A 27,303-nucleotide genomic window follows, 5' to 3' on the forward strand; every position below is an offset into this window, starting at 1 on the left:
TATAAAATAGATAGAGGGACTTATGACACATTATATAATGTAATAAGGCTTTTGGAGCAGTTTTTTAAAGATGTTTTTCATGTGAAAAAGTTATATTAAAGGCCGATTTTATAAATTTGTATGATTGATTTGTGCTTATTTAAAGGTAGTGTAGTGAAGGGTTGAATAACATTTATACAGTTCAGTTATTTTTGTTTTATAGGGTAGATTTCTTCTGTGGCAAAAAATGGGAAATAAATAACAATGAAAACAAAATGAGCGACGATGACAAAAAGAAGAAAAACCATCGGTATTGAAAATGGCTATCCGCCATCAATCAAGCTATTATTTTAAACACAAGTATCAACTCAGAATTTTACAATCAGTGCCTCTCTAGTCCTCTAGTACTGCAAAATTGTGTGTACTTACAATAAGGGCATGCTCTCGTCCCATCGTGATGACTGTCCGGTTGATGATCCTCAGCAGAGACACCACAATGTCCTGGATATGTTGAAATGTCTCCCCCTTGAAAAACAGACAGAGAGAAGAGTGAAAGAAAGAGAATGTTAGAGAAGGATGGAGAGCAAAGCAAGTCAAAGAAACAGATTCCCTCAGGTGTGAACACACACAAACACACACAAACACACACAGAAATGCAGAACAGGATTAAGTCCGATTGAAGCAGCGTCCACTAAAGCGTGACGTTGGCGCTGCTCTAAGAAAGATCTCAAAAGTTTTTTTTTTCCTTTAAAAAACTTGGGGGACTAGTCAGGCTTTGTTTGTGCTGCCGTTTTCCCCTCTCATGAACTCTCCTCACTAAGAAAACAACCAAGTTTGCGCACCCAGTCTTAAACTTCACTCGGGCTCTGAATGGATGACTGGCAGATCAAATGAAACAAGAAAGAGAATCAAGTTTTACCGAATCTGAAATTTAAAGTCTGCTCACTTTTCAGAAAGTGAGCCTCACCAGAACATTCAGTTAATCATCCTCAGTGTGGACATTTGAACCTCAAAGGCACGTGGATGTGTTTTTTTTTTTGTGCAGACCTGCTTTCCTATTCCTGTCTTTCCCCTCTCTTTGAAGCCACTTTTCTGTCATCTTTCTTTTCCTCCATCTGCCCAGAGGCAAACAAGAGGGATTAGATGTATCTACCAATCTGTGCTCAGACCAGTCCCAAGGCAAGTTACTGTTGCTTAGTTAAAACATCATAATTATTTGTCAACTGCAAGGAAAGTGTTGTTAGACATCAGGACTGGCACATAAAGTACGATTGGACCCGCTGTCTGGAGCCTTCACACAGGAGGTGGTGCATTTTGATGCAGTGTTGGTTGTTTCACCCACTGAGAGCAAAAGAAAAACACACACTGTGGATAATATTTGCAGTTTTTACAATGGCCAGTCACACAGTATAAACAACGGGCTTCGACGACCACTTCTTTTTCAGATCGACAACAGTTTCTAGAACTTAAAGAGGAACTACGTCCATTTTCAAAACTCATACATGCTATTCCTACAGTCTAAGACTAGGGATATCAACAGTTAATCAATAATCAGTTAATCGCTGGGAATATTCTTGATTCTTGGGGGTTGGGTGCTCCCCTTTAAGAGTAGGCAACACAGATACATCTTCTATCATGGTATGTTATTTTATAGCATACAGCATTTTCTGAGAACTAGATGGGAGTTAGCAGTTGCGATATGGACTTACTACTGATATTTTAAATACCTCAATAGTGGTATATGAAAATATTAACATTGATTCCAGTAGTGCTTTTTAGGAAACAAAATGTGTTTTAATCTGAATATGACAACCCCATAAGAATAATATGCTCTTCATTTTGTTGAGCTACTACCCTACCCTAAACTGTAAGCTTAAAAATTGCTATCACTTGACTATAATGGTGTTTATATTTCACAAAAACACATGACAGATGTTATTAAATTTATTATCACAATATCAACATTATTTAGATTTACTGCCCTGCTTCACTTGAACCTTTTTACTCAAGTTGATCTGTCACAATTTTAAATTAAACATGCAGAGAAAAGTCTTTGATAAGATGACAAATTTAATATTTTTGAATAAATAATGAAAAATGTATTTTGATGGCAAAAATATTCACGACATTGTGTCAGATAATAAGGCAAGAAAATAGTGTTTGATGACCCATAGAGACTGCAAGTTATTAAAATGAAGTCTGACAGATGACACAAAAATGACTCAAATCCCCGTCTCAAAAAAGCATGCATATGTAAAATATGCACCTTTACAAAGGCATGGCTCCATGTACACAGGACAACACACACACACACACACACTATGCTACAGTGACTTGGTCAATGGAAGCTGACTCAGCCTTGCCTCGGGGTAGAGACTCACTAGTGAAGCATCTGCTGCATCCAAGCACACCTTAGCAATAATGCTGCAAGGTGCATCTGTGTGTGTGTGTGTGTGTGTGTGTGTGTGTGTGTGTGTGTGTGCAACCTTGTTAGCATAATGTGACCCACATTTTTGTGCCCACTTCATGTGTGCATGCCCTTGTGTGAGTTGATCAACAAAACATGAAGCAAAGAGTGAAGGTCCGCAAAGAACAGAAGTTCAAAGTTTCAAATGCAGCACTTCTTTCCCTCTGTGACTCTGTGTGTGTATGTGACCGTGTGTGCTGACCTGATGGAAGATGGTGTGAAGGGCTGGATGGGAATCAGGTAGGCAAGCTTAAACCACATTAAATGCACTGACTCAGAGCCTCAGGGCACAGTGAAGATGAACATGTATGTCATCTTGCATACAATTTCTGTCTCAGACTACCTCCACACACACACACACACACACACACACACACACAGTTAGGTTGAGGCGCAGCTGTTGGTCCTAAATAAGCCTAAATCTTTTTGGCTCACTGTAGGTATTTTAGTCTCCTGGAAAGAGTTTCTCAGACAGTCGTCTCAGAGCAGGAAGACGGTAGATGGGGCACAATGCTCTTTCTCTCTCCTGCAGAACACAAACACGTGGAAGGTCGATACTCTGTTTATTTATTCCGAACTGTAGCCAGACCAGTTTATCATCTCCACTGGCAACATGATATGAAAAAGAAAAACAGAAAACATTGTTTTGGGGGTAGGGGGAAAAAAGAAACAGGAGGGCTTTGGTGAGCCATGTCTTTGTGTCTCTCTCTATTAGCATCCTCCCTTCATCACACACACTAAAGTTACTTATAAATTCAACACAAACTCCCTCAGACATGAGCATCTGTCCTCCCTTCCATCTCTGTTTCTCTTTCTGCATTTATCTCTCCAGTTTAGAGACATCTGTGGTGTGACAACATAATCAGGTACCACCCATAGCGTGGAGGAGAGAGATGAAGAGATGGGTGAAAAAAAAAGGCGAAAGGATGCAGAAAACAAGAGGTGGGGGGCGAGGAGGTGAGACCGTCTGCCATCACCTCTTCCCTCCTCTGCCTCTGTTGTTTTCCTTCCATCTGTTTTCCACTCCCCCGTTGCAATTTCAGACAGTCATCTTTCAGCTCCCTGCATTGCTTTCTTGTAAAATCCCTCCACCTTATTGTCTATGAAATAAACACTTTCACCTCCGTCTGTTTGGCTGTTAACTCTCTTGTCCCGCTCCTCCATTCACTGTTTCTCATCCTCCCTGCGTGGCCATGAGCGGTTTTCATTTCTCTGGCCTTTTCTGCTCTTGTTCATTTTTCCCCTGATGATTTGAAAAACAAAAAACAAAACACATCTGTGTGAGTGTGTGAAAGAGGGAGAGAGGGGTTTTTCACTGGCGAACAACAGTGTCTGGGTTTTACAAAAAGATGTGCAGAATAAAGAACAGGAGCCATGTGGAGATGCTGCGGTCAAGGTTCTTATTACACTATACTATGTATACGAATATATATATACCAGCAGCAGGCATACACAAGATGATGTAGATAAGTGTGTGTTATTTCTTTGACTGCATTTCTGTGTGTACTTGAGTAAAAACGTTCAGAATTAATCAGAGCCAGTGCTCGCTTTGACAGTGTCTTTATGTTTAGACACTACGTAGCAATGCAGTGTGTGTGTTTGCGCAGAGAGTACTTTAATCTTGAGTCTGACTCTTTTGCTCTCATGCAGCTTGATATAAAACCTGTATGAGACTGTGCGTCAATGGTATTGCAGACTGATTGTATTTGTACCTGTCATGTCCTTTTAACACCTCAACCGACGCAAATTCATCTCATCACATTCACTCCACTCCATTCATTACTCGTCTCCGGCTCTCCTCTCACTGTCTCTCCTCTCTGGGCTCATGCTTCATTAGTGATATCCAAACAAATAGAGCTGGAAAATCAAAAAGCCATACCTTCACTTCAACAACTCAGCAGGCTGTCAACAACTTGCAGGAGCAATTAAAAAGCCCTCAGCTGGACATCGGTGATGTATCTGTTGTGTGTGTGTGTGAGTAATAAACGTCTTTAGTTCAGGGGCTAACGGGAGTTTGTTTCGACAGGCTAACACGCGGCAACATGCGTGAACAAAATCAATTAGATTCTAATTGGTCAAGGCCTGCATCATTGCACGACTGCAGGACTGAAGACAAAACAGCCTAAGGCTATTTTCTTTACTCTTTAGGAAACAAGTCCCACTGAGGTGGTGCAGAGCTCAGGGGTAGTTCAAATTCATTCAGTGATACTGGGTAAAGGGGAAATGTTTTTTAATTCATGGGCTGGAACATTGTTAGTCTAACATTTTTCCAATAATAATGCTGTGCAAGAGGGTACTATGGTGTAGTATCAGCGCAAATGATGTTCGACAGTTCAGTCACTCATGTTTGTGCTGATTGGTCTGCAGCAACTGTAAGCACACTGTTTATTATCCATATATTTGGCCATTTTTAATTTAACCAGACCTGTTGTTGTTGTTTTTTATATATGCAGACTGTATCTAGAAAAAGTCGTAACTAATGTTGTTGCTGCTCACTCCTGGAACTTGAGTTGTGCCTCAAATGACCACTTAAGGGCTCTGATTTGTTTCCCATTGGATTTTGATTATATGTGAGGAGGCTGCAACTGTACAACCAAACAGCTGCAGTGGTGAGGTACAGATGATTGGGACTGCTGGTTGCATGCTGGGTAAAACTACACAGAACAAATAAGTTGTAAACAAATACAAGAAATGCAGTGACAAAGAAAGCAGACAAAGTAATAAGAACTTGTAATAAATAGAAAAAATAGAAACTGTGATTAGCAGCAGCTACCTCTGAGACTGACAAATGAAGCCACTACGGAAGTGCCAAAAACTGGAGTTCCTGGAATGACCGTTTGAGGCTGGCTCCAAAAGCGAGTCAAGACACCCATGTCAAAATGCCCAACTTGACAGCAGAAATAAACATGTTTACAGCCTGGTACAAAAAAGGGTTTGGTCTCTGTAGCTAATTTCCCCCTTCATGACAACTGATCCACCCCTCACTCCTCCACAGTTCCACCCTCTCTTCCAAATACTGTCGCCTTGGGTCACTTGCAGCTCCAAAAATCCAATATAGCAACGGCCAGAATGCCAAACTTCAGAGACTTTAACACGTGTGTTCACAAACCAATGGGTGACATCACAGTGGCTGTGTCAACTGCATCTATTGTTTTTCCAACCCACTTCTAATGAAACCATGCCCACTTCTGCATGACAAAGGTGTGTTTGAGGCCGGATAATAAACTGCCAGACTACTGCTAGCCAGTGTGATTGAAAGAGATTACTGCTAGCCAGCTAGTGCACCACGGACGTACCCAGTGGACCCTTCGCCTCACTACCCCGCAGTCAGAGACCACAAAGTCTGCTGATCCAGTGGATAAGTCGAAGGGCGATCGAGTCATTGAAGCTCAATCTTAAAATATGAAAGCTATGTTTGCTTCAGAAGTATCGAAATATGATACATTCATCTGCACACACTGCCCACACTGTGATGACAGAGCTGGTTGAAAATCGGCAGCTTCCTTTTAACAGCTACAGCAACTTGAATACAGCCAGCGACTATTAGAAAAGGGGAGGCACACAAATGTGAACAAGACATGAAGATACATAAGGGAATGGCAGGGCAACAAAACCCAAAGTTCTTCTTTTAAGAGAGGGATGAGAGGGGTTAGGGTTCCTCAGTGTTTTTTGACAAGGGTGGTGTTCAAAGCCACTGATGAGTCATTTCACAGGGCGCTCTTCTATAAGACGCCTCTTTGAGTCAACACCCAACTTGCGGTGTGCCACAGCAAGCATGAACAGGGAAAGTTTAGAGAGTTGCTATAGACCATCTTTGGTACGGCTTGCAACAGTAGACTGGCAGCCAATCATGTTTGACAGCCTGCTTTCATCATGCGAAAGGGGGCGTGGTTTTATTTAAAGTGTGATGGAGAAATGAAGGAAGCAACCAGCTTGTCAAAAAAATAGTATATGTTACACTACACCTAATTTATCCCATCCACATCTAAATGTAGACTTAGCAATCAGATCCCATTATGTTCTCAGTGTATACTGGAAGCTGTCTAATTACCTAATGTACCCAGAATACAGTTTATCAAGTGTAATCATTGGCATTGTGTGTTCTTTATTATAAAATTGCTTTGTGTCTCACCACATTGCCTCTGCTGAGGACCTCCAGAATGTTGTTGAGCAGCTCCAGACTATTTCTCCTCTCATCATGAGGGCCATCAGCCATACTGGCCAGTGCCCCGCTCAGCTCCCGCAGCATCATTGGTAACAACACATCACGGCACTCTGTGAAGAAACAAAATCACAGGGGGTTAAAGTCTGTAAGAAAAACTGAGTAGTGTGAGACTGCGTATGCAAGAGTGATGTTTTATTCACTTCTATTAGGCATGGCCTTAAAAGTTGAGAATGTTTGAATATGCTTAAACACACACAACAGCAGTCACAACATCAAGATGTACTTTAATGTGATTTCTCTCTGAAAAAAAAGAAGAAGAAAAAAAAAAACACTTCAAAACCTAAAGCCTGGACCCTTACATCAATTGGTGCAGCACCTGTGAAGACAGCTGCACTCGCACAGCTATGAGTAATGATGCCACTGCACCCTGAAGAAATTCAACCCTAACCCCAGACTGCACAATGGAGTGGTATCAATCAAATGCCTATTTACAGTTCCATGCATGTCTGCTGCTCTGTCAGCCACACAGATGACTCATCAATCAAATCACTATCGCCTAATGTTTTCTCTCTTCCATCTCTCTGATTGATCCTAATCTCCAGTTAATCCACGTGTTAATTTGGTCACACGTGCAATGCATTACCAGTAATTACATCAATAAAAATGATGTCAAAGTCAAGAGCAGCTAAGTGTGAAAACAATTTCATTAATGGTAAGGTTTCTGTTATTAAACCTACTGTACATGGAGGCATCTATTATTTTTATACTACTTACACCTGGTGCTTGACCGCTCTATAAATCCTTAATGGATGTTATACGGTTACAGTCTTCTCTGGGGATTGGCCAAACTCATTTTAGGAATTACAGGAAATCACTGAGGGACTAAAGTAGCAAAAGTACTGTAATGAAAAGTGAGGTTAAAACAGAAGTTAAAGGATGAGTATGACACTCTAGCACCTTTCCTAAAGCAGAGAACATAAACTGGAGCTTTTTTGAATATCTTAATCTCCTCAAAAGTTATTGCCTATCCCATAATGATGTTAAAGAAGTTTGTCACAGTTGGAAAGATGGCCTTTTCATAAAACTTGGCAGTCTATGCTGTAGAAAGACTTTTGAAATTGACCAGAGAACACAGAGAAAAGGGCTGTGTCATTTGCTTTTGCTCAAGAGGTGGAAAATCTCCAATTACTAGAATGCACTGTGCCACACTGGACCAATTAACACTGCAGCTGGAGGGTGATGTAATGCGAGCTTGGCCATTTTGACACAGGAAACAATATGGTAGCGGGTGGTAACAAACAATCTCATATTACAGTTAAACAGTAAGCTGAAATATGTTTCTGAAAGTTTTGAGTGTCGAAATCTGAGTTGAGTATGGAGCATTTCTGATTGAGTGACTTTGAGCGAGAGAGCGGAAATTCTCACCACTCTACTCTGCTCACACACTCTGGCACATGGTGACCAACACTGATGTTTTATGGCGAACTTACAGTGGGAGATCCTAATTCAAAAAGCAAATATAACTGATGCAACCTCAACCGCTGCTTGGACAATAAAGTATATATATATATGTATAAATCTAAAATGTAGGAATAAAAAAGTCAAATGTGACTCAGCAGTTCAATAAAATGACTAAGCCCTCAGAGTGCCAAGCCTGCTTTTTTCCAAAGTATACTGTAAACTGTGACAGTAATCAATGACTGAATTTTCATTTCAACAATATCCTTAATGCATCATATTTTGCTCTCAGCTGCAAACAGAAATAATTTAACTTTGGATAAAAGTTTGTGGAAGTTTCATTTAAAACTAACAAAGCTATCTGCTTAGGACTTTTTCATATTAGGTACAATTGATTCATACCATGCCTGAGTATGACTGCCCTGCCTTCCCATTCTCCACCACTCAGCTTTCATGTTAGTGATATTGCTCTGTGCACAATATTTCTTTATGCTGCTGCTAGTGTGTAGAAAAGAACACCAATTGCGAGATCCCCAGCCTGTACAAAGGGATGGACCTTTGCATTAAGCCTACTATTGTTTATATTTTAGGGAAAGTGTCAAGAACTACCCTCTTGCCTGCCACCCTACTTTATCACCTGTGGCCTTGCAGCCAGAGGATGAGATTGGCAGGTGCTGCACACATATGCAGATTTTGTAGGAGACCAGTCGCATTGAGAAATGGCTTTGCAACAATACTCGCCAAGTGCTACTGCACCTGCACTAGCAGTCCACCTCCATATTTTGTACAATTGGTTTTCATATTTGATGTGAACCATACCCGAGTACACATGAACTGTACTTGAGACCATCTTTTCAGGAGGACTACGGTACACAGTGTTTACATGAATGAAATGAACCGGACTTTATGGTCAAGGGCACTTGGATCCAGGCCCAGGTCCGTGATGTGAAAGCCTCCTTAGTAAAATGGTTGATGTTTCCTTTGAGCTGCCTTTCTCAACTTTTCACATTATAGAGACACAAAACTACACAATGTTTTGTGGACGATTACACAGCCGTTTGAAGTTTAATGAGACTTACATTTTGACTAGGCATACTCTGACAGATAATTCAAATTATTGATTTTCAACAAGGTAAACCTACTAGAATTCTCATCTGATATTGTTTACAAGTCAGCAGAGCTGTGGCCAAATTACCAAAGACAGCCACACTCCAAGGCTACAGTAAATTGATTAGAGTAGACGTTGATCCAGAAGCAGTAAACATTACATTTATCTCCTCACAAATTCACAAGTTATTTATGTAGGGCTGCCTACAAATACATTTAACCTTAGCAGATCTAACTCCATAACAAAGCATGTAATGCTAACGCAGGCTGGCAGACAGCACGAGCAGCTTGACTGTTTAATGGGTCCCAATTACACAATTTCACCAAGGTGACTTTGGAGCATGGATTCAGCTCACAGGTCAATTTATTACTTTAGGGTCTGATGTAAATATTTAACTGTCAATACAAATACTGTACTACAGTATGCAATTACAGACATACATACTATTAAGAAAACTGTGAACTGATCCTTTTGGTCTACCTTGACCTATCCTTTTCTTGTCTTCCTCTTGCATCTCTCACCCCCTCTCCTCTTAACCTCCTCCTTAGCCCCATCCCTCTCTTGTAGCTGCAGGTAGACAGAGCCCATTAAAAGCTCATTTGGGCTGATGCTCGTTAGTTTCATTATTAACTGAGCCAAGCCTATACGCCTGCTGAGTGGACCCTCATCACAACAGTCACTCCATCACACAAACATGCAGAGAGGAGAGGGGGGATGAGAGAGACAGAGGGAGAAATGCATGAGTCACTGAATGTCCTCAATGACTCAGAGAAATGGAGAGACGAGACAGAGGAGGAGACGGAGGAGGGGCCAGGACAGGTAGATGAAATCCAATGGGACTTGGGGGGTGTTTAAGTGAGACACTCAGAGAGAGTGGATGACACTAAGAGTAGTATCTCAGTGCCATGCAAGTGGAATATATTTAACATAATGTCAAGTGTAAAAACTGAAGCAAAAAATGTCCTTTTGTCAGAGAAAGAACATGAAACGGTGAGGCCCCCAGGTCTGTGGCCTCAGATGATGGTGTTTTTGATGCTGCCAGCTTTGTATTTGAGCGGAAACCCTGCTAAATCTGTTTAATCCATCAAACCAGAAACTCATCATCTTTTGTCCTTTCAGATAGAGAAAACAATGGGTTGTGTTTTATAGCAGTATTGTTGTGTGTGCGGGAATTAATCCATCTGCCTTCCGGGGGCTGGATGTACCATTAAACCTGAGGAGAACTCCATTCCCTGGTGAAATGACCCCAAAGCCACCTGCTTCTTTCTTTCTATTGATCTAAGACATAAACCCAGCTGGTATTTCGAGGTGCAACATGTTCAGGGGGGAGAGAACGTGAAATAGAGAGCAGGTGGAGTGGGTTGAAAGGGTATCCTGTTGTGTGATACACTGCATGTTTTTTCTTGTATTTACTGTGTCAGGAGCCAGGCATAATGAAAAGATAACCACAGCAGCAAGCTTCAGGGACTACGCCTACCCTAACCCTGTGGGAATATGAAGGAAAATGGAAGAACACATTTACAGAGGCTCCACGCATAACATTACTGCACATCGAGGAGAAAATTAACAGTAATGTACACTAATACTTTACAGGCTAGGCAGGGATAACTGTAAGGCATTTTACATTTAAAGCGACAGTTCACCTCCAAATGAAAAATACCCGATTTTCCTCTTACCTGCAGTGCTATTTATCAGTCTAGATAGTGCTAGTGTGAGTTGCAAAGTGCTGAAGATATCAGTCTGCCTTCTCTCACATATAATGGAACTAGATGGTTCTTGGCTTGTGGTGCTCAAAGCGCCAAAAAATGTAATTGGAAAAACTTCACAGCAATGTCTCTTTCCAGAAATCATAACTCCGCAACTCAAGATAATCCACAAACCTTGTTGTGAGCAGTTTCATGTAGGAACTATTTTCTTTCTACAGAAGTACACCAGCCAACCAAATCACCATGCAGAAGGAAGTGTGCATCTACTCATGGACGAGAGGCTCATGCTTATGATGGGGCTTGGTGAGCTAGCAGTAGATGCTAGGGCTGTCAAAATTGCTCAAAAATGACGTTTGAATATTCCTTCTAAAAATAACTCATAAGTTCAAACCATTAAATTTTTTTTTTTCGCATTATGTCCACAAGAGGGCAAACTAATACAAGTAAACATACTTGTATATGTATTACTACAAGGAAACATAACTACTTGTAGGTATTTTTATTTCAACATAAACGTCTTTGAAAACATTTACATACCTACACATTAAAACACATAAAACAATTATCTATAACATTACGTTATAAATGTCCGCGGACCTCTTGCTCGCCCCCCCTCTCTGACCCGTCAGGCCACACCGCCCGCGGAAGCGCTGCGAATAGCCTCGAAGCACCGAGAAGCAAAGCCAGTTTCCTTTCGGCGCCCATGTTAACCAATTGCGTCATCCACACCGGCTGCGCCGCACAGCTCCATGGCCGGCTTGTGCCCTGCAGCGATCATTTCGGCGTCTGGTCTATTTTCTGCGTGAGCGAATGTGTCAAGCCGAGTGACGGAGACAACAGCTGGGAGCAGAACCGCTTGCCGACCAGCGTGGAGAAATGGGCGTCTGATGTGAATAGAAGTGCTCCAGCTCGCGCGAGAATTTCGGTGCGCTACGCTTCACAGCACTTCCGCGGGCGGTGTGGCCTTATGCAGTGTGTTCAGTGCAGCGGCCCAGGCCAACGCCCACTCGCAAAGAGGAGGAGAAAATAGTTCCTACTTGAAACTGCTCACAACAAGGTCTGTGGATTATCTGAGTAAGCGGGTCATGATTTCTGGAAAGAGACATTGCTGTTGAGTTTGTCAAATGTATTCTTTTTTTCGAGCCGGGTGCCATCTTGGTCCATTACATCGGAGAGAAGGCAGACATCTCGATGTCTGATGTATCCAACACACTGCAACTCACACCAAAACAACTAGACTAGTAAATAGCACTGCAGACAAGAGGAATAATTGGTATGTTTGATTTTGGGATGAACTGTCCTTTAAAAGGTGAGATAAGAACATGTGATCCAACGTGACAAGCTGCTGTTTCTTTGCAGGTACACTATTTTGTCCTGCTTTAGGCCTGACCTGTCTCGCTCTGACAACACAACACAAAATGCTGCCTTGGTTGAAAAAATGAGCGAGAGAAAGAAAAGGTGATAGAAAGAGCTTGAGATGGAGCTTAATTACCCATTTCACTGTGGATATTTTGTAAAGACTCAGTTTTATGTACTGTACCATAGACTGTCATTGTCATTGTCCACCCACAGTGACACAACCTGCTCAATTCTGGTTAAACCTTCCATAGAGCACGCTGACACCGGAGGACTATATATTTTCACCAATTTGAATAGTGATGGAAAAACAACCAGACTCATGCTTTCTGAATACTGTCTACCTGTGCTCTCCTGGGAGCTTTTGTATGCAGAGTGAAACACCTTCAGTTCAGTCAGCATCTGCTTCTCATCCTAAAATTCTATAAAACTTACAGAAAACCATGAGCACCCTAAGAGCTTGCTCTTCTCCAGCATCCTACTTTGATGGATCTGTCGGGGTGTGAATTGTCTGTTTTGATTTTACCTAAGTTCCCACTCCCTTCAAAACACCTCTGGAGCTCCTGAATATGAGCATCAAAAATGATGAAGTACAAGCTGCCTTGGTAATGCTCCTCCAGACTCTGGCTGATAGTCTTCAGTCACCGATGTGGAACAGTGCTTTTAACTTTGCAGGTATTTTTCTGCACCTCGCCTGGCCTGGAATAACATCAGGAATGTTAATATCTGCTGCTTCAGCCTGAATGGAAGCTTTCTCACAGACTTCTTTGAACTGCACTGTGGTCCTCAGGGCTTTCAGTCTTGTAAGAACACCAGCTACAATGGTGTGCAGTTCCCAGGGTCTAGGTCATTCTTTAAGAGGGCATTTGAAATGATTGCTATTTCAAGAAACACTTGCTCGGGGGAATTGCACTGCGGCTGACCATACACTCCGACCTCTGTGAAGAAATATGTGTGTTTGTACCAACAGAGGGATATGCAAAAAAATACTAATGAGTCAGTTCTCTTCTTTTTAAAAAACAAATTATGCCTCCTCGCAGCCGATCACATCAGTGGTCCAATCAAACATGATGGACGCCTCCTGCATTTCTTCTTGGACTTTTTAAATCATATTATGCAAAAGCACAAGCACATGCTGCGAGTAAAGCCACCTGAGGTTATTTCAGTGATTTTATTTCTTGACTGAGTCAAAATAAACCTTGAAGGTGCTTTCACACCTAGAGTTGTCTTGCTTTGGTCTGAATCAGGGACTAATTTTGTTGCAAAGTTGCATAATTGCCTAGAGTTGGTTCGTGTTCTCACAGCAGCATTTACAAGCAGACCAGGTCAAATGCTTTGCGCAAGGAAGCTGCTTTTGATTAAACAAAAGTAGTAAACAAAACTTTGAAGACGAGTACACTTGCCAGATAAATGTGACACTTTCTAATGTCACAATGGAGGGACAACTATGCAGGTTGATATTAGCGCTGGTCATCGTGGACTATATTGCTGTCATTGTTCATTTTAGTCAAACCATACAGTTTGAAAACGAGGCGCGGCTCCAACTAGAAAACAATGTTTTGATGCATTGGATGTGCTGAATGTGCATATTAAGGCAGTACAGGAGGAGGTGCACATTAATAATCCTCCAGGACTGTAACATACTCATGTTTAACCCAAACAATGTGTCATGTGACTGCAGTTGGTTCGGATCGAGGTCAGAACACGTTCTAACCACAAACGAACTGCACCAGAGTTCATTTGTAACCGGGCCGATACCACCTCTTCAAGAAGGTCTCAGTCCGGTTGTTTTGGTACGCACCCAAGTGTGATTGCTGTGTTCCTATCAGCCCAAACGAACCTCACTCAGGGAGCAAACGGACTTGAGTTTGATTGAACCGAACCAGACAGGGCAGGTGTGAAAGCACCTTAAGAGTATTATCATATCGTCTGAGTAGTTTAACTATCTGAAAAAAAAATGTGCTTATGTAAACTAGAGGAAGTTTCACTTTCACTGTGAAAAGCAGTTGCTTGCTGACACCATGTAATTAATGCCTTAGCAGATCTGTTGGGTCCTTAAATGCAAAAATCTTGCAAATTTAGCTTCTGCAACTTCTGCCAACATATTCTCCTCTCACTCCTGGTCTTTCCCTCTTGTGTGCGTCTCACTTTCGTCATCTGTTATTTCTTTCCTTTGTGTTCCCTGGTTCTCTATGCATAATGCAATCTCCGTCTTCTCCATCTCAATCTCTTGCCTGTCGTTTTCTATCTTGTTTTTGTCTCTTTGCCAATCTCCCTACATGTCCTTTTACACCTTTCCTTTTGATTCCCATCTCTTCTCTTGTTGCTCTGTCTGACATAATTCTGCTTCTCTAACTCAGCATTTCAGGTAAAATTCTTTTCACCGCACACTTTCAGTAATGCATCAGTAATATGAAACCCATTACCTAATCTGACCACTCATCAATTTCATTATCCCAAGTTACATATCTCATGTTTTCAGTGAGCATAGACCCGTGCTCTGTGTGCTCCAGATCTGCTCTGGCTTGAGCTTCTCAGGCAGAACTTCCTTTCAGGCTCTATACAAATCCAGCATCCATCCCTAGGATTGGCAGTGTATAACCCCAGTCATGACCCTAATCTCATAACCTTAAACCATTTTTTACAGAGGTCTGTTTGGTGGAGCTTGCTCGCGGCTGCTTTGTAACGAAGCAGCATAAAAAGAGACTCTGCCTGGGAGGCTCAACTAAGGATGAGAGGGAGGGGTAGTGGCAGGGGAGATGGAGAGGTGGAGGAACTGTGTAAAAGGCACCAGAGAAAAAGACAGAGAGAAGGCACTGAACTAATGTGGCATTTTTTAAATTGTTGCCTTTTTCTCACATTTGAAGAGGTTTGTACACAAACTTCAAAAACACTTTAATGGCAGATATATTTTTTATTTTATATTTTTATTTATATACTTTTATTTTATAATAGGTCTTTATACTTTTGCACTGTGTCTATTGCTATGCACCAGATCACTACGTCAAAGCCTTATGTGTGCAAACCTGCTTGGCAGTAAACCATTTCTGATTCTGACTGATATGACATATGAAAAAGAATTTATAAGCTATTTTGCGATGGATAAGGCACAATTTGACGAACTCTTGTGACTTCAACTGACATTGGTGAATGCAAGATGGCTGCACTGTCCTATACACACCTGTGTTTCTATTTTCCACTTGCCTGTGTGATTTAGAGGCATGTTACGTGTTTTATCCCGAGGTGCAACAATGCAGTAAATCAATTCAGCCATGCTGTGGAAAAAAGCCTCGCCAACAGGCACTGACAGGCAAATGGAAATCAATGTCTCGGGGCAAACACTGGGATGCATTTTAACTTTTTCTCATCTAGCCTTCACTGTGTGCAGATATACACACTTGTTCAAAGAAACAGAAATACACACAGGTGCTGATGCACAACACACAACATATTCAGAAGGCACACCAACAGAGCTTCAAGTGCTCATCTATATTCAATTGGAAATGTCTATTTATTCAAGCTGTAATCTCAGCCTTTGATTATTAATACCTGTGTGTGCCTGTGTGCCCAAGTGTGAATCGTCCTTTTTGTGTCTGATTTGGTGCTTCGCGCGCTATTTGATGTGTAAGAGTTGGAATCTCTTTGGGCCTGTGTGAGCGCGTGGTTATGTGTTTGGGTTACCAAGTTTGCGAGAGCAGACAGCCACCAGTGCTGGCAGGCCACCACACAGAGAGCAGCTTTGATGGCTCAGCAGCCAGCTCATCCTTTCTCTGCTCCATTTTTTCCATTTGACAGCCAAACACAATAAACTATAGCACATGATAATGAAATGCAATCTCAGTTTCTAAGAGGCATGTAAATCAGAGTTGTCTCCCTCTTTCTCTCCATCCCTCTCCTTTCCCTCCCTCCGGTTGTCGCCCCTTGCTTTCGGCAAGACAGAGTGATAGAAAAGATGATAATGAGGAGGTTTGGAGGCGCAACAACAAGTAAATCTTTTGCGTTGAGAGGGGGTTGGGACCAAGCCAACTGTCTTCCCTCTTAGTGATGACTAAATGTCTCTCTCAGCAGGTTTTTCATCTCTCCATGTCACTGTGGGTGTCTCCGCACATCCACTCTCCCTCCATTTCTCATTTGTCTTCCTCCCTCCCTCCTCACTTTTTTCCCCTAGCTCCATCTTTAAAACCCATTTGAAATTTAAAGCCCTACATTTTACTCCTGTACGTATTTAAGTTGTGCCTGTCTTCTTCTTCTACCTTTTTTTTTTTTTATCTCTGGTTCGATATAGTGAGGTGGTAAAATATAGTTACGATTTTTAAAGCATGATAGCTGTCTCAAAATGGTTTAGTGGGATGATATTTTTTTTCATGAAAATGCATAAAATTGTCTTGCCTGTTTGAATGAGTGCTCTCCCCTGAAAGTATGGCGTGATAAGTTACAGATGATAGAGTGCACCGGTGAATGATGCTGATACACAATGATGCCTCAAAGTGTATTTTTCACTGTGATTTTTGCTATGAAGCTGATGAGACCTGGCACTGAACAAATACTGTCAGCAAAACCAAAGTACACACGATCACAGTAAAGGGCGCTGTCTTGAGTATAATTGCTGTAAAGTACACACACACACTCAAATACACACTCACACAGAGAGTGAGAGTAAAAAAAGACCGGATTGTAAGATAACAAGAACAACATAGAGATACAACAGCACGTATATGTTGATATTTGCTCATTAGTCCAGACAGAACTGGGCATGTTTGTCACGCTTAACAAGGATAACAAGTACTCGATACTGTTGGTACTGATCAGATAATCCCTTGAGCGTTGCCTCTAGGTGCAGCTTTTATTTATTTTACCCTGCGTTTCAAACAGCATGCAAATTCTCTCCATCTCTTTCTCTCCACCTGTCATAGTCACTGTCTGTGAGTCACCCGCTAATTGCCATCCCTCATCTCTGCCTTCCTCCCCTGCTCCGTCTTCCATATGACTATTAAATTGATTGACCAATTAGTATGTTGGTGGCGTTAGCTGCTACAGCGTTTTTGATCAGTTTAACCGCGGCAGATCGATGGAAGATGAATGCCTTGCTGTGAACCAAGTCACTGCTTTGACTGATGGGCAGGCTAATTCCCAGTGTCCTCTGATGGGAGAGTAATATATCATGACGCTGCTGGCTCTGGTTAAGCCCATATCTGATTTCAGTTTTTAAACCCTGCTTTGTATTTGCTCAGGTTGGATAATAGGGTGAGCACAATTGGGGATCCAGTGCTGTCAGTCTTTATTCACTTATTCTTTATATTATCTCCAATTTACCCAAGTGTTGGAAATCATTTGTTTAATATCTTCAATGCCATCCACTTCAACTGTTATCACTGCTGCTGTATAATGACCCAGTGTCCCAGCGGGGATCATTACGCTAATCAGTCCAAGAAATGTTATTTTGTTGTAACCTCAGAAACATAATATAAAGCTTAGCTGTGCAGTGGAATCCCAGCTACTGACAGCAGCATACCAAGCTGTTCTGTCAGGTTGCTCCTGAGTCTCGTTAACAATAAACCACTCTCGCATTTGTGCAAGGGATGAAAAGGTTGCCAGTTTAACAATAAACAGTGGTAAAATTCTCAATGGTTAACTTTTCAAATTCTAATTATCATCAAAGACATACTATGCAAGATTTTCCTACAAAAACAATGTATGGCTTATATCAACATAAGTCATCTTTATCATCTGTTATGACCCACTAGATGTGTGTGGCGGTGTATTTTTCTGCAGAGACTTATGGGTATGTGCCCACACATTGCTCATGTGAGGTTGGGGCTTTATGAATAGGTCGAGACCAGGAGCCAGAACGTAACCAGCAGGCATCCAAGAGACAAAGTTCTGAATAAAATGCAAATATAGCCAGGCAAAGCACCAAATGAGAGCGAGCCTGGGGTTGGCTTTTGCTGTCACTTTTGCTGGCGAGCATGCTGGCAGACAGTAACCAACAATCCTGCATAGTTTACCTTTAAAACCATGTTTGATTACCGTGCTTCAAAATATTCTCGGTAAATATGCAGCAGCAACCAAAGTTAGCAACAGTCTCCCAGACACAGTTGCAGCATGCATGTGGGTTTGTTTAGCTATTCCCTTGATTACAGAGTGGGCGCACAGCAGGCAAACATAGTGATGCCACTGCTCCTTTGTCCTCATCTACAATGACACAGGCACTCAAGCAACTGTTTCAAAGACTGTCTTCATTATGTTTAATGAATATATTCTTTTATCTGTATATGCATTTCATTACTGTTGTTGCTCTTGGTTATTATCTTTTTTTGTTTTGTTATCTTTCATTGTGTACTGTCTCATCTGGTATTGATAAATGTGCCTGGGTGACTTGAAAGGTGCTCATAAATAAAATGTATAATTCAATAATTTTCATTTTCCGTAACCGCTTATCCTGTTGGGGGTCGCAGGGGGGCTGGAGCCTAAAACAGCGGTCATTGGGTGAGAGGCAGGGTACACCCTGGACAGGTTGCCAGACTATCACAGGGCTGACACATAAGCCCTTTTTAAAAAGGAATTGTCCAAATTTGCAGGAAAGCCCAATCAGTCTTTTATCAGCATTGGCAGTATAAAAACAAAATCGGGGAGTGCAGCAAAATGCCGCCTACCTACTTTTGTTCATACAGAATGCGCCTTTTTCGGGGCAATGGTGGGTGTGTAAGTAACAAAACACGTAGCTCAGCGTGTGATGTAAACAGTGACGTGGGAGGGAAGCCGCAGCTGGTCAGTCCTTCGGCGATTCTCTCATAAGTCGGCCCGTTCTTCACCGTCCCATCATCTGACGGTTAATGGCCTCTTCATTTGCGAGGGCAAGGAGGGCACGCAATTCCTTGTCTCCCCAGTTGCTCATCTTTACTGTAGTGTCTGTCAGGTTTGTGTTTCCCTCTTGCTACTAGCTGCTCGCTAATTCCTGCTATCAGCTGTTTCCTTTTTATCCGCTACCAATGGCTCACACATGCGTCGTCATCAACAGCTCCTCCCACAAGTCATCAACAGCCCCTCCCATTGCAGAAGGCTGCCTCGATCTGTTTAAACTAAAAGGGTTCCGCCAATATGTTTACCCTATGAGACGGAAAATTGGGCACCTCGGATCAACTCGCCAATCCGGCTCTGTGTGTCTTAAAGCTCACAGCTTGCCGGCAAAACAGCCCAACATTCGCGGAAAATCTGGCAGTGTAAAAGGGGCTATAGAGATAGACAATCATTCATGCTCACATTCACACCTATGGGCAATTAAGTGTCAGCAGTTAACCTGCATGTCTTTGGACTGTGGGAGGAAGCCGGAGTACCTGGAGAAAACCCACACTGCCACAGAGGGGCTCCATCACTAGGGTTGGAACCAGGAACCCTCTTGTTGTGAGGCGACAATGCTAACTACTAATGCACGTTTGATATGGCTGTCATATATTTACATAAGTCACTGGCTATGTTATTATTTTTTATGTTTATGCAAACAAAAAGTCCACAGTGCTCCTTATTTATTTGTGGTAGATAAAACTTGGTGAAATTATTTGAGTACATGTATCAGTACTTTTTTAACACATTTTTAATATACAGTGATAATACTGATAACCATTATAATATTGGTTCCTACAGTATAATCTTGATATGAAATTTTCATACTATTTCATCTCTAATTTGTGCCAAATGCATTCATGGGTAAGTGTGCTAATACACTGACCAAGTCCCTCTCCTGTCCTTGTCTGGTTCCCACTGAGATCAACCCACAGACAGAGGCATGGATCAGAATATAAACGAGATGGAGGGAGAGTGCGAGACAGAGGCATTTCCCAAAATGATTTAACTCCATTCACTTTGCTCCATTAGTCTCATCCATCCCCCTTTTCTTCCAGCGTTTCATCCACAACCTCCCAAACTGCAGTCTCTGCAGAGTCTGAATGAATGACAGAAACTACCTCTCTCTCTCCCTCTCATTAACCCCGTGGAACCATCAGCCCACGGCTCTACAGTAAGCACAGCTATTTTGGGTCAGCATTAACAACAACAGTGATTTGTGGCAGATGGCTCTTCGGCTGTCAAACAAACAACCACACACACACACACACACACACACACACACACACACACATACATACATACATAGAGAGACCAGTTCTTGTACCCAATTTACATTCATAATCCCCTGTCAGGTATGGCAGGCAGGTTTTGCTGGGTGTTAGTGAGCATGATCTCAATGCAGTTACAGTAAGACGTGACATGAACCTTAATGTGATGCAACAAAACGCTAATGTAATGTAACACAGCATAAAATAATATATTAGAGCAAGACACAGTGGGAGGTAAGTGAAGAGAACAGAGGAGGAAAGAGAAGAGGAGAGGTATGCAGTAAACAAAGATATTTTAGTTCGTAAGTAGCAGACTGGAGGAGAACAGAGAAAGGCACTTTCGAGACAGCCTGAGGGGACACAGCAGCCGTTACGTTTTTTATGATTCACATATCTGTCTCTTAATATGTCTATATAACTAAGGATACAGCACATGGGCATATGGGTGCTTACTGGACCACCGAGCAACCTGTTACACTATCACAGACCCTGTGCAGCCGTAAAGCTGACAGCTTTGAAATTAGAACTCAGCCAGCTGCTTTGAGAAAGGCCTGGAGAAATACATAACAATAAATGCAGGTCCCTTGTGGTGCGTGCAAACACTTGCTTACCCTGAGGGTAACCCTCACACAGATATCACATATTTCTATTATTAAAAACACTGGCTTTTTCCAGCTGCTTTTAAAAGAAGATTTAGTTAAAGACATTATCAGAGTAATCTTACTTTAGACCACATCATTCTAGATTCATAGCCAAATCCTGCTAAGTCACATGGTAATATCTTTGTCATCTAAAGCTCTCTTACGGGCCAGATGTAGAAAACCGTATCATTATAACCGGGGCCTAAAGTGACCTGTCACTAATGCTGATTGGTTGAGAATGCTGGAACAACTGAGATCACTCAACACTGATTAAATCCTGACGATAATAACTGTACAGTACGTCACTCATCCATATTCATCAAGCACTGACATGCATCTGTTAAGTAATCACAGCAGGAGGAATATAGACATGGGTGTGAACAATGTCAACAATATTGTATAATGTGCTGCGGTAAAGTGCGAGCAATTTAAGTAATGGGATTGCTGCTGTTCATGTGGATTGATATGAATGATAAATAAAAAAGAAATACTTTTACACTGGCAATGACACTGGCGGCTTTTCTGAGTTTCTGTACTACGGGTTATTATTGCGTCATGTTACAGAGCTGTAACAATTCATCTCGTGTGAGCATTACGGTAAAACGAATGGGGTTTCCTTTAATCTGTTTAATATGTCCTACAAGACGGGTGACATGACTGCAGTCTTTTCTCCAGCTGTACAGATGGAGGAGGGGAAATGGCGGCCTGGCTGAGAAAATTCAGGGGGTTAGAGGATTGAATCAGGGACTTTGGCCAGCTTTGGGAAATGAGTGGGCAAACAAAATGACAGACTCATCCCTCTGTCCCTTTTGCTCTTCCTGATCTCTCATCCCTCCGCCCTCTCCTTATCAGTGTTGATGCTCTCAATCTGTCACAGTGATTGCCTGACGGCATTATAATTTGCCTAAATTGAGCCATAATGTGCCACGGAAATTTAATTTTGTCTCAAAACCAGATTAACCCGTATGACAGAATGCACATGTGTATCTGTGCATGTGTGCCAGCCTGAGTATGTGTGCAGTGTGTGTGTGTATGTATACAGTATGTGCTTGCCAAGAGTCTTAATCCCGGGAGCGTATTTTTGAGTAAGAGGGAAAAAAATCCAATCCCTTCAAACACTGCCCATGGATGCAACCAGTTGTGAGAAAGCCAAGCACATGGTCGGGCAAAATCAGCAAGTTGGATACACTCATGCATGCACGCACGCACACACTCACACACACGTCAAACCGGGATTGGAGAAAAATGAATACATGTGACCATGTGACAGGACCTCATTACAAAAATAGCAACTGCTTTCCTGCTGAATAACAGCAAAAAAAAAACACCACGTTGCATACAAGTAACAACCTCACATACATACATCACAGTTAAGGCTTCATCATTTTCTGGCTTTTGCTGATTTTCCCTAAAATATATCCAGATTTTTTTCAAGAAGGAGCTGATTCGTTTAAACTAGTTTTTATCCAGATTATACTTCACACAAAAACCCTAAAGTTCTGCTGAAAGAAGCTGCTGACCAATGATCTCTTACAATGAGGGCATCTCATCCAGTAAAAGTGTGTGAGGGAAAAACTGTGGAGTAAACGTAAATATGCTGCCCATTATGCACCTCCATGTGAGTAAAAAAATAAATAAACAAGGAAGAGTTAAACACAAAGTGGCTGCATTGCCATTTTTACTTTTATAATCCAAATACCAACCAGATGTTTTGTATAATTGATTCTCTAATGTTTTTTTTTCCGTATCTACAATCATTTAATAATTTTTAATATACAGTAAAAAACAAAAATAATGATCCTAAAATAGTTCATTCTCACTCTCTGTCAAACATGAGTGAGCAGGTGATCTCATCTCACACTGACACACACACACACACCATCCCCTTCCATCATCTTAACACTCCTACACTGTCAGTGGCTTGACATTTTTCCCTGGAGAGCGCGCTCGGCAGGCCCCGCTCAGACAGACGGTCAGACAGACAGGTAGGGTTATTAAATATGTATTGCAGAGCAGTGATAGGACACCGGGGGCCATTAGCTATTATAAATATATAATCTAGCTCTGCCGCATATTTCAGCCTCCTGGACGAATGGCACCCGAGCATACAAGTCCTCTGATTAGCATCCCAATGCTAAAATGCATCTCAATTAGACTGAGTGTCAGCCCTCATTTGGTGAGGCAGGGATTGAGATGGAATGGACCAATATATAAAAGAACGAATAAATAAATTAGCGCCGTGCCAGAGGATGGGGTGGGGGGGGGGAGGGCTCGGTGTTGCTGACCAACAGTGTGCAGGTTTGCTGATAGATGGTGTGTGAGCAGACCTTAAACTTTAATCACTTCTGGACTTGTTTAATAGCAAAACAAGGCCAGTCTTTCTTTCTCTCACAAACTCTTATGTTATCACTCTCCCCAAGCTACTTTGTTTTCTTCCAGCAACACCATCCACCTGTTCTCTCTCTTTAGCTGTCTCAGTCAAATCCCTTGTTACTGCTGCCAAGAAGGTCATGTTTTCGGTGCTGTTTCTGTGTTTCTCTGTTTGTCAGCAGGATTATGGAAAAACTGCTTGCCGGATTTTCATGAAACTTTGTGGAAGAGTGTAGAATGGGCCAAGGAAGACCCTGTTGGAGCCGATGTCAATCAAGAAGTGGATACATGAATTATTTTTCACTTCCGTTAAACACACAATATTTGTGCGCAGCTCACAGAGCCAAAATGGCACTGGGTTGCAGTGCAGTGCTTAAAACCTCAACACTACTGACAGAGCTAACAGTATAACTAGGGGTTAGCTCACACTCACTGGGGCGACCTGCAGTTCCTCTAATGGCCACTTGAGCCTGTCTCCAGAAGCCAGTCAATCCCTTAAACACCCATGTTAAAAATGCCCAACTTTACAGCATATATAAACGTGTTTACAGCCTGGTACAAAAAAGTTTTTGGTGTCTATAGCTCATTTCCCCATTCATTAAACTGTACAGGGGGTGACTTTTTCTATTACTCAACTTTTCACATTTTAGTAAGGCCAGAAGGTATGCATACTTATGGGTGGGGACACTATCAGTGGGGTGTCTCTGCAGTCTGAGAGTCAGATTCTCCACAGCCCCACCCTCTCATCCAAATATGGTCACTTCCAGTTCCAAAAAACCAAGACGGGGACGGCCAAAATGCTGAACTCGAGGCTTCAGAATGGCAGTCCATAAACCAATGGGTGATGTCACGGTAGCTTTGTCCATTATTTTATATAGTCCATGGTTGGTACAGCATAATCAGTGCTGACTGTCATAAGAGCGCTGCAGGCGTTTGGCCTCGGTGGAGATCTGTGCTCTCCGAGTGCCCTTCTAATTCATTCTTTTTCTAACCAGCCTTTGTCTCCTCCTCACTCCCCTGTCATCCATCTTTCCCATCCCCTTACTTATCCCTCTTCCCCTGACCCACCTTTACCAATCATCAAGCCATCCCTCTTTCCTCCCTTTTTGATCTCACTTCCTTTATTTTCCTAAAGATTTATCACTTCTGGCTCCCTCCTGTCTCCTTTCTATTTTCCATACTTTCCTCCTCTGTTCACATCTCCTCGCTCTCTCTGCTACTTTTGTCTGACTCTGAAGCATTTTACTCCGAAGGGAGACCTCCACCATTTTAAAAATGGAGACAAACACTCAAAATGACTCTTGGCATGAATTCAAAACACTCCAGGCTATGACTGGAGTTAAAAGTAATTTCTAAAATCTTTTGCTTCTAAACTGGTTACAGGACAGTCATCTGTTTCTCACATATTGACTGATAATCCAGAAGACTTCATTTGCCAGAACTGATATGTAGCACTTTGGCATGGTGCCCTACATTCCTTTGCTTGGTTTCTCTTTATCCTGCTCGCTCTTTCCTACCTGTCGTCCCCATCGTTCCCTCTCCTGTTACTTTCATCGCATTATCCCCTCTTCCCGGTGACAGAGTGTGACTCCGAGCGTGCTGACAGCTAGCCAGAGGCCCAAGCCTGTTGCCGTGGCCCCTGGGGAATCAATCATCTCAGCCAGGATCAATACTAAAGGACCGTATCCTGGACCGGCCACTGACTTGGCTGGCAGCGACTGACTGATGAGCAGACCCACTGCCACACTGGGAAAAAAAACAACATTCAAGGCAGTGCACACACCCATTAAGCGAGCAAACACTGCACAGATACCTCACACCCCAATATAGTGTCATCAGTCACTCTGAAACAAATACATACAAATGTGTTTGCTCCATGTGGGCATGAATACATTCTCATGCACAACCTGCAATGTCCATGATATGGCTGAATCTGCCTGGCACAGCCCAGCGTGTATCCCATCTCATTCCCACTCAGACCGATTTCTGTCTGACACCAAATTTGGTCTACCACAATCACCCACAGCCTATTTCCAATTCTTCAGTTTGCACTGCAGAGGCCCGATTATGGGCCCCCTTATCGAGTCTGTATTATACAGCGGCACAACAGTAGTCCACTCCATCACCATGTGGTCCTCTGCAGGAGAAACCACCACTTATCACTACAAGCAAATTAGACTGACATAATAGTACTGAACAGAGGTAGGACTCAGATTGGTGCGGATTGTGTGATCATTGATGTTTACTGAACTATAAAGGGAACCTTATTTTCCTTCATACATATATATATATATATATATATATATATATATATATATATATATATATATATATATATATATATATATATATACACATATACTGTATCTGGCCAAAAGTTTCAAATAATGAGGTAAAATGAGGTAAATACATGTAGAAGTAAATACTTTTGAGACGAGATGACATCAGCTCATGACAGATTTCTTTACGTGGTCATGTGCAAGTGTTTACATCATGTAGCCTTAGGGCTGGGCAATATATTGATATTAAATCACTATCATGATATGAGAGTAGATACCATATTAGAGTTTGGATATCGTAATATGGTAAGAATTTTATTTTCCCAATACATTCTCACTGCGACCTCTTCGTGCAAGGTATCCTGGGTACGTTGGTTGTTGATGTCCTGGGACACTGTGTCAAGTTCTCTTCTTTCAAGACACACTTCCATTTTCACAGAAAATTTGACATGACATAAACATGTGACAAAAAACACACATGGTTAGGATTAGGCAACAAAAGCCCGTGGTTAGATTTAGGAAAAATGAACAGGGTTTGGCTTTGGAATCTTACAAGACGCAAACACCACTCTCTTGGGTGAAAATCAGTATTTGTTAGACCCATCCACCACAACTGCCCGCCCCATACAGACTTTTGCCACTTTAACTCTCGTCCTTGTCTCACAGCGCTTCCCCTGCGCTGCTGGGCGCCATTAAACTATAACAGCAACCAGCTGCATATCATGCTGACGTTAAAGGACGCCTTTTTTCGTTGGTTTCTAATGCCACAAGTCACTGCCCAAGTGCTGGATTTCCACAACTTCAGAGTGAGACCGGGCTCATTTTCCTCGTTTTAAAGGCAGCATTACAATGAAGTGATGTAGACCTACTTTTCTGAAATTACCAGGTGTTCCAGGTGTTCATGATTATTTATCAAAAATCTCACTATGTAAATATTTTCTCGAAGCACCAATATTCAACCCTGCAATATCGTCACAATATGGATATCAAGGTATTTAGTCAAAAATATCATGGTATTTGATTTTCTCCATATCGCCAAGCCGTATGTAGCCTAAACTGCTACATTTAGCTACATGCTAACATTAGGGAAGCATGTAATTTTGGTTGCTGAATTTATTAATTTCTTCCTGATTGTTCCCACTAGAACAAGTCAGGTTGTGAAGAATATGGTTTAGAAGCTTTAATGCATGATTTTCAGGAAGAAAGTGCTTCTATTCTTCATCACAGTAATTCCCCAACTGCAAGTTCACTGCTTCATGTTAATGTCAGGGATAAGTGTAATTTTGGTTGCTAATTTTGTTTATTTCTTCCCAATTTCGGATGATATTCCTGCTGGAACATGTCTAGTTGTGTTTAGAAGGTGATTGGTGATTTTTCATGTTAGCAAGTGCCACTATTCTCAGTTACAGTCCTTATCTGACTGCAATAATAATAATAAGACCTGGAAACGGGGCTTAAAGAGCTAAAATGAAGCATCTCAGACAGACGTTGCATCCAGGTGTTTCAGCACAGACAGTATGAGGTAAATTTTAAACATTAAAGCATGTAAACATGTTCAAGTAGACACCCAACATACAACCTGAAAATTAGCATAAAATGTCCCCTTTAAAAATCCAATACTGACAAAACCATGTGTCCTCAGCAATTACGCTTGATCTAGTGA

General features: G+C 41.9%; 1 protein-coding gene across 1 annotated transcript in view; it reads right to left on the minus strand.

Annotated features, from left to right (window-relative positions):
• Nucleotides 1-27,303, minus strand: part of dock2 (dedicator of cytokinesis 2) — a 149,706-nt gene that overhangs the window by 78,058 nt on the left and 44,345 nt on the right. The window contains exons 25-26 of the mRNA XM_033633098.2: nt 6,579-6,721; nt 409-504 (exon numbers count right to left, since the gene is read on the minus strand). Of these exons, the coding sequence (XP_033488989.1) occupies nt 409-504; nt 6,579-6,721 (239 nt within the window). The remainder of the gene's footprint in view (nt 1-408; nt 505-6,578; nt 6,722-27,303) is intronic.

This window comes from Epinephelus lanceolatus, chromosome 7 (genome assembly GCF_041903045.1).
Source record: "Epinephelus lanceolatus isolate andai-2023 chromosome 7, ASM4190304v1, whole genome shotgun sequence".
In the NCBI taxonomy this organism is placed as follows: Eukaryota; Metazoa; Chordata; class Actinopteri; order Perciformes; family Serranidae; genus Epinephelus; species Epinephelus lanceolatus.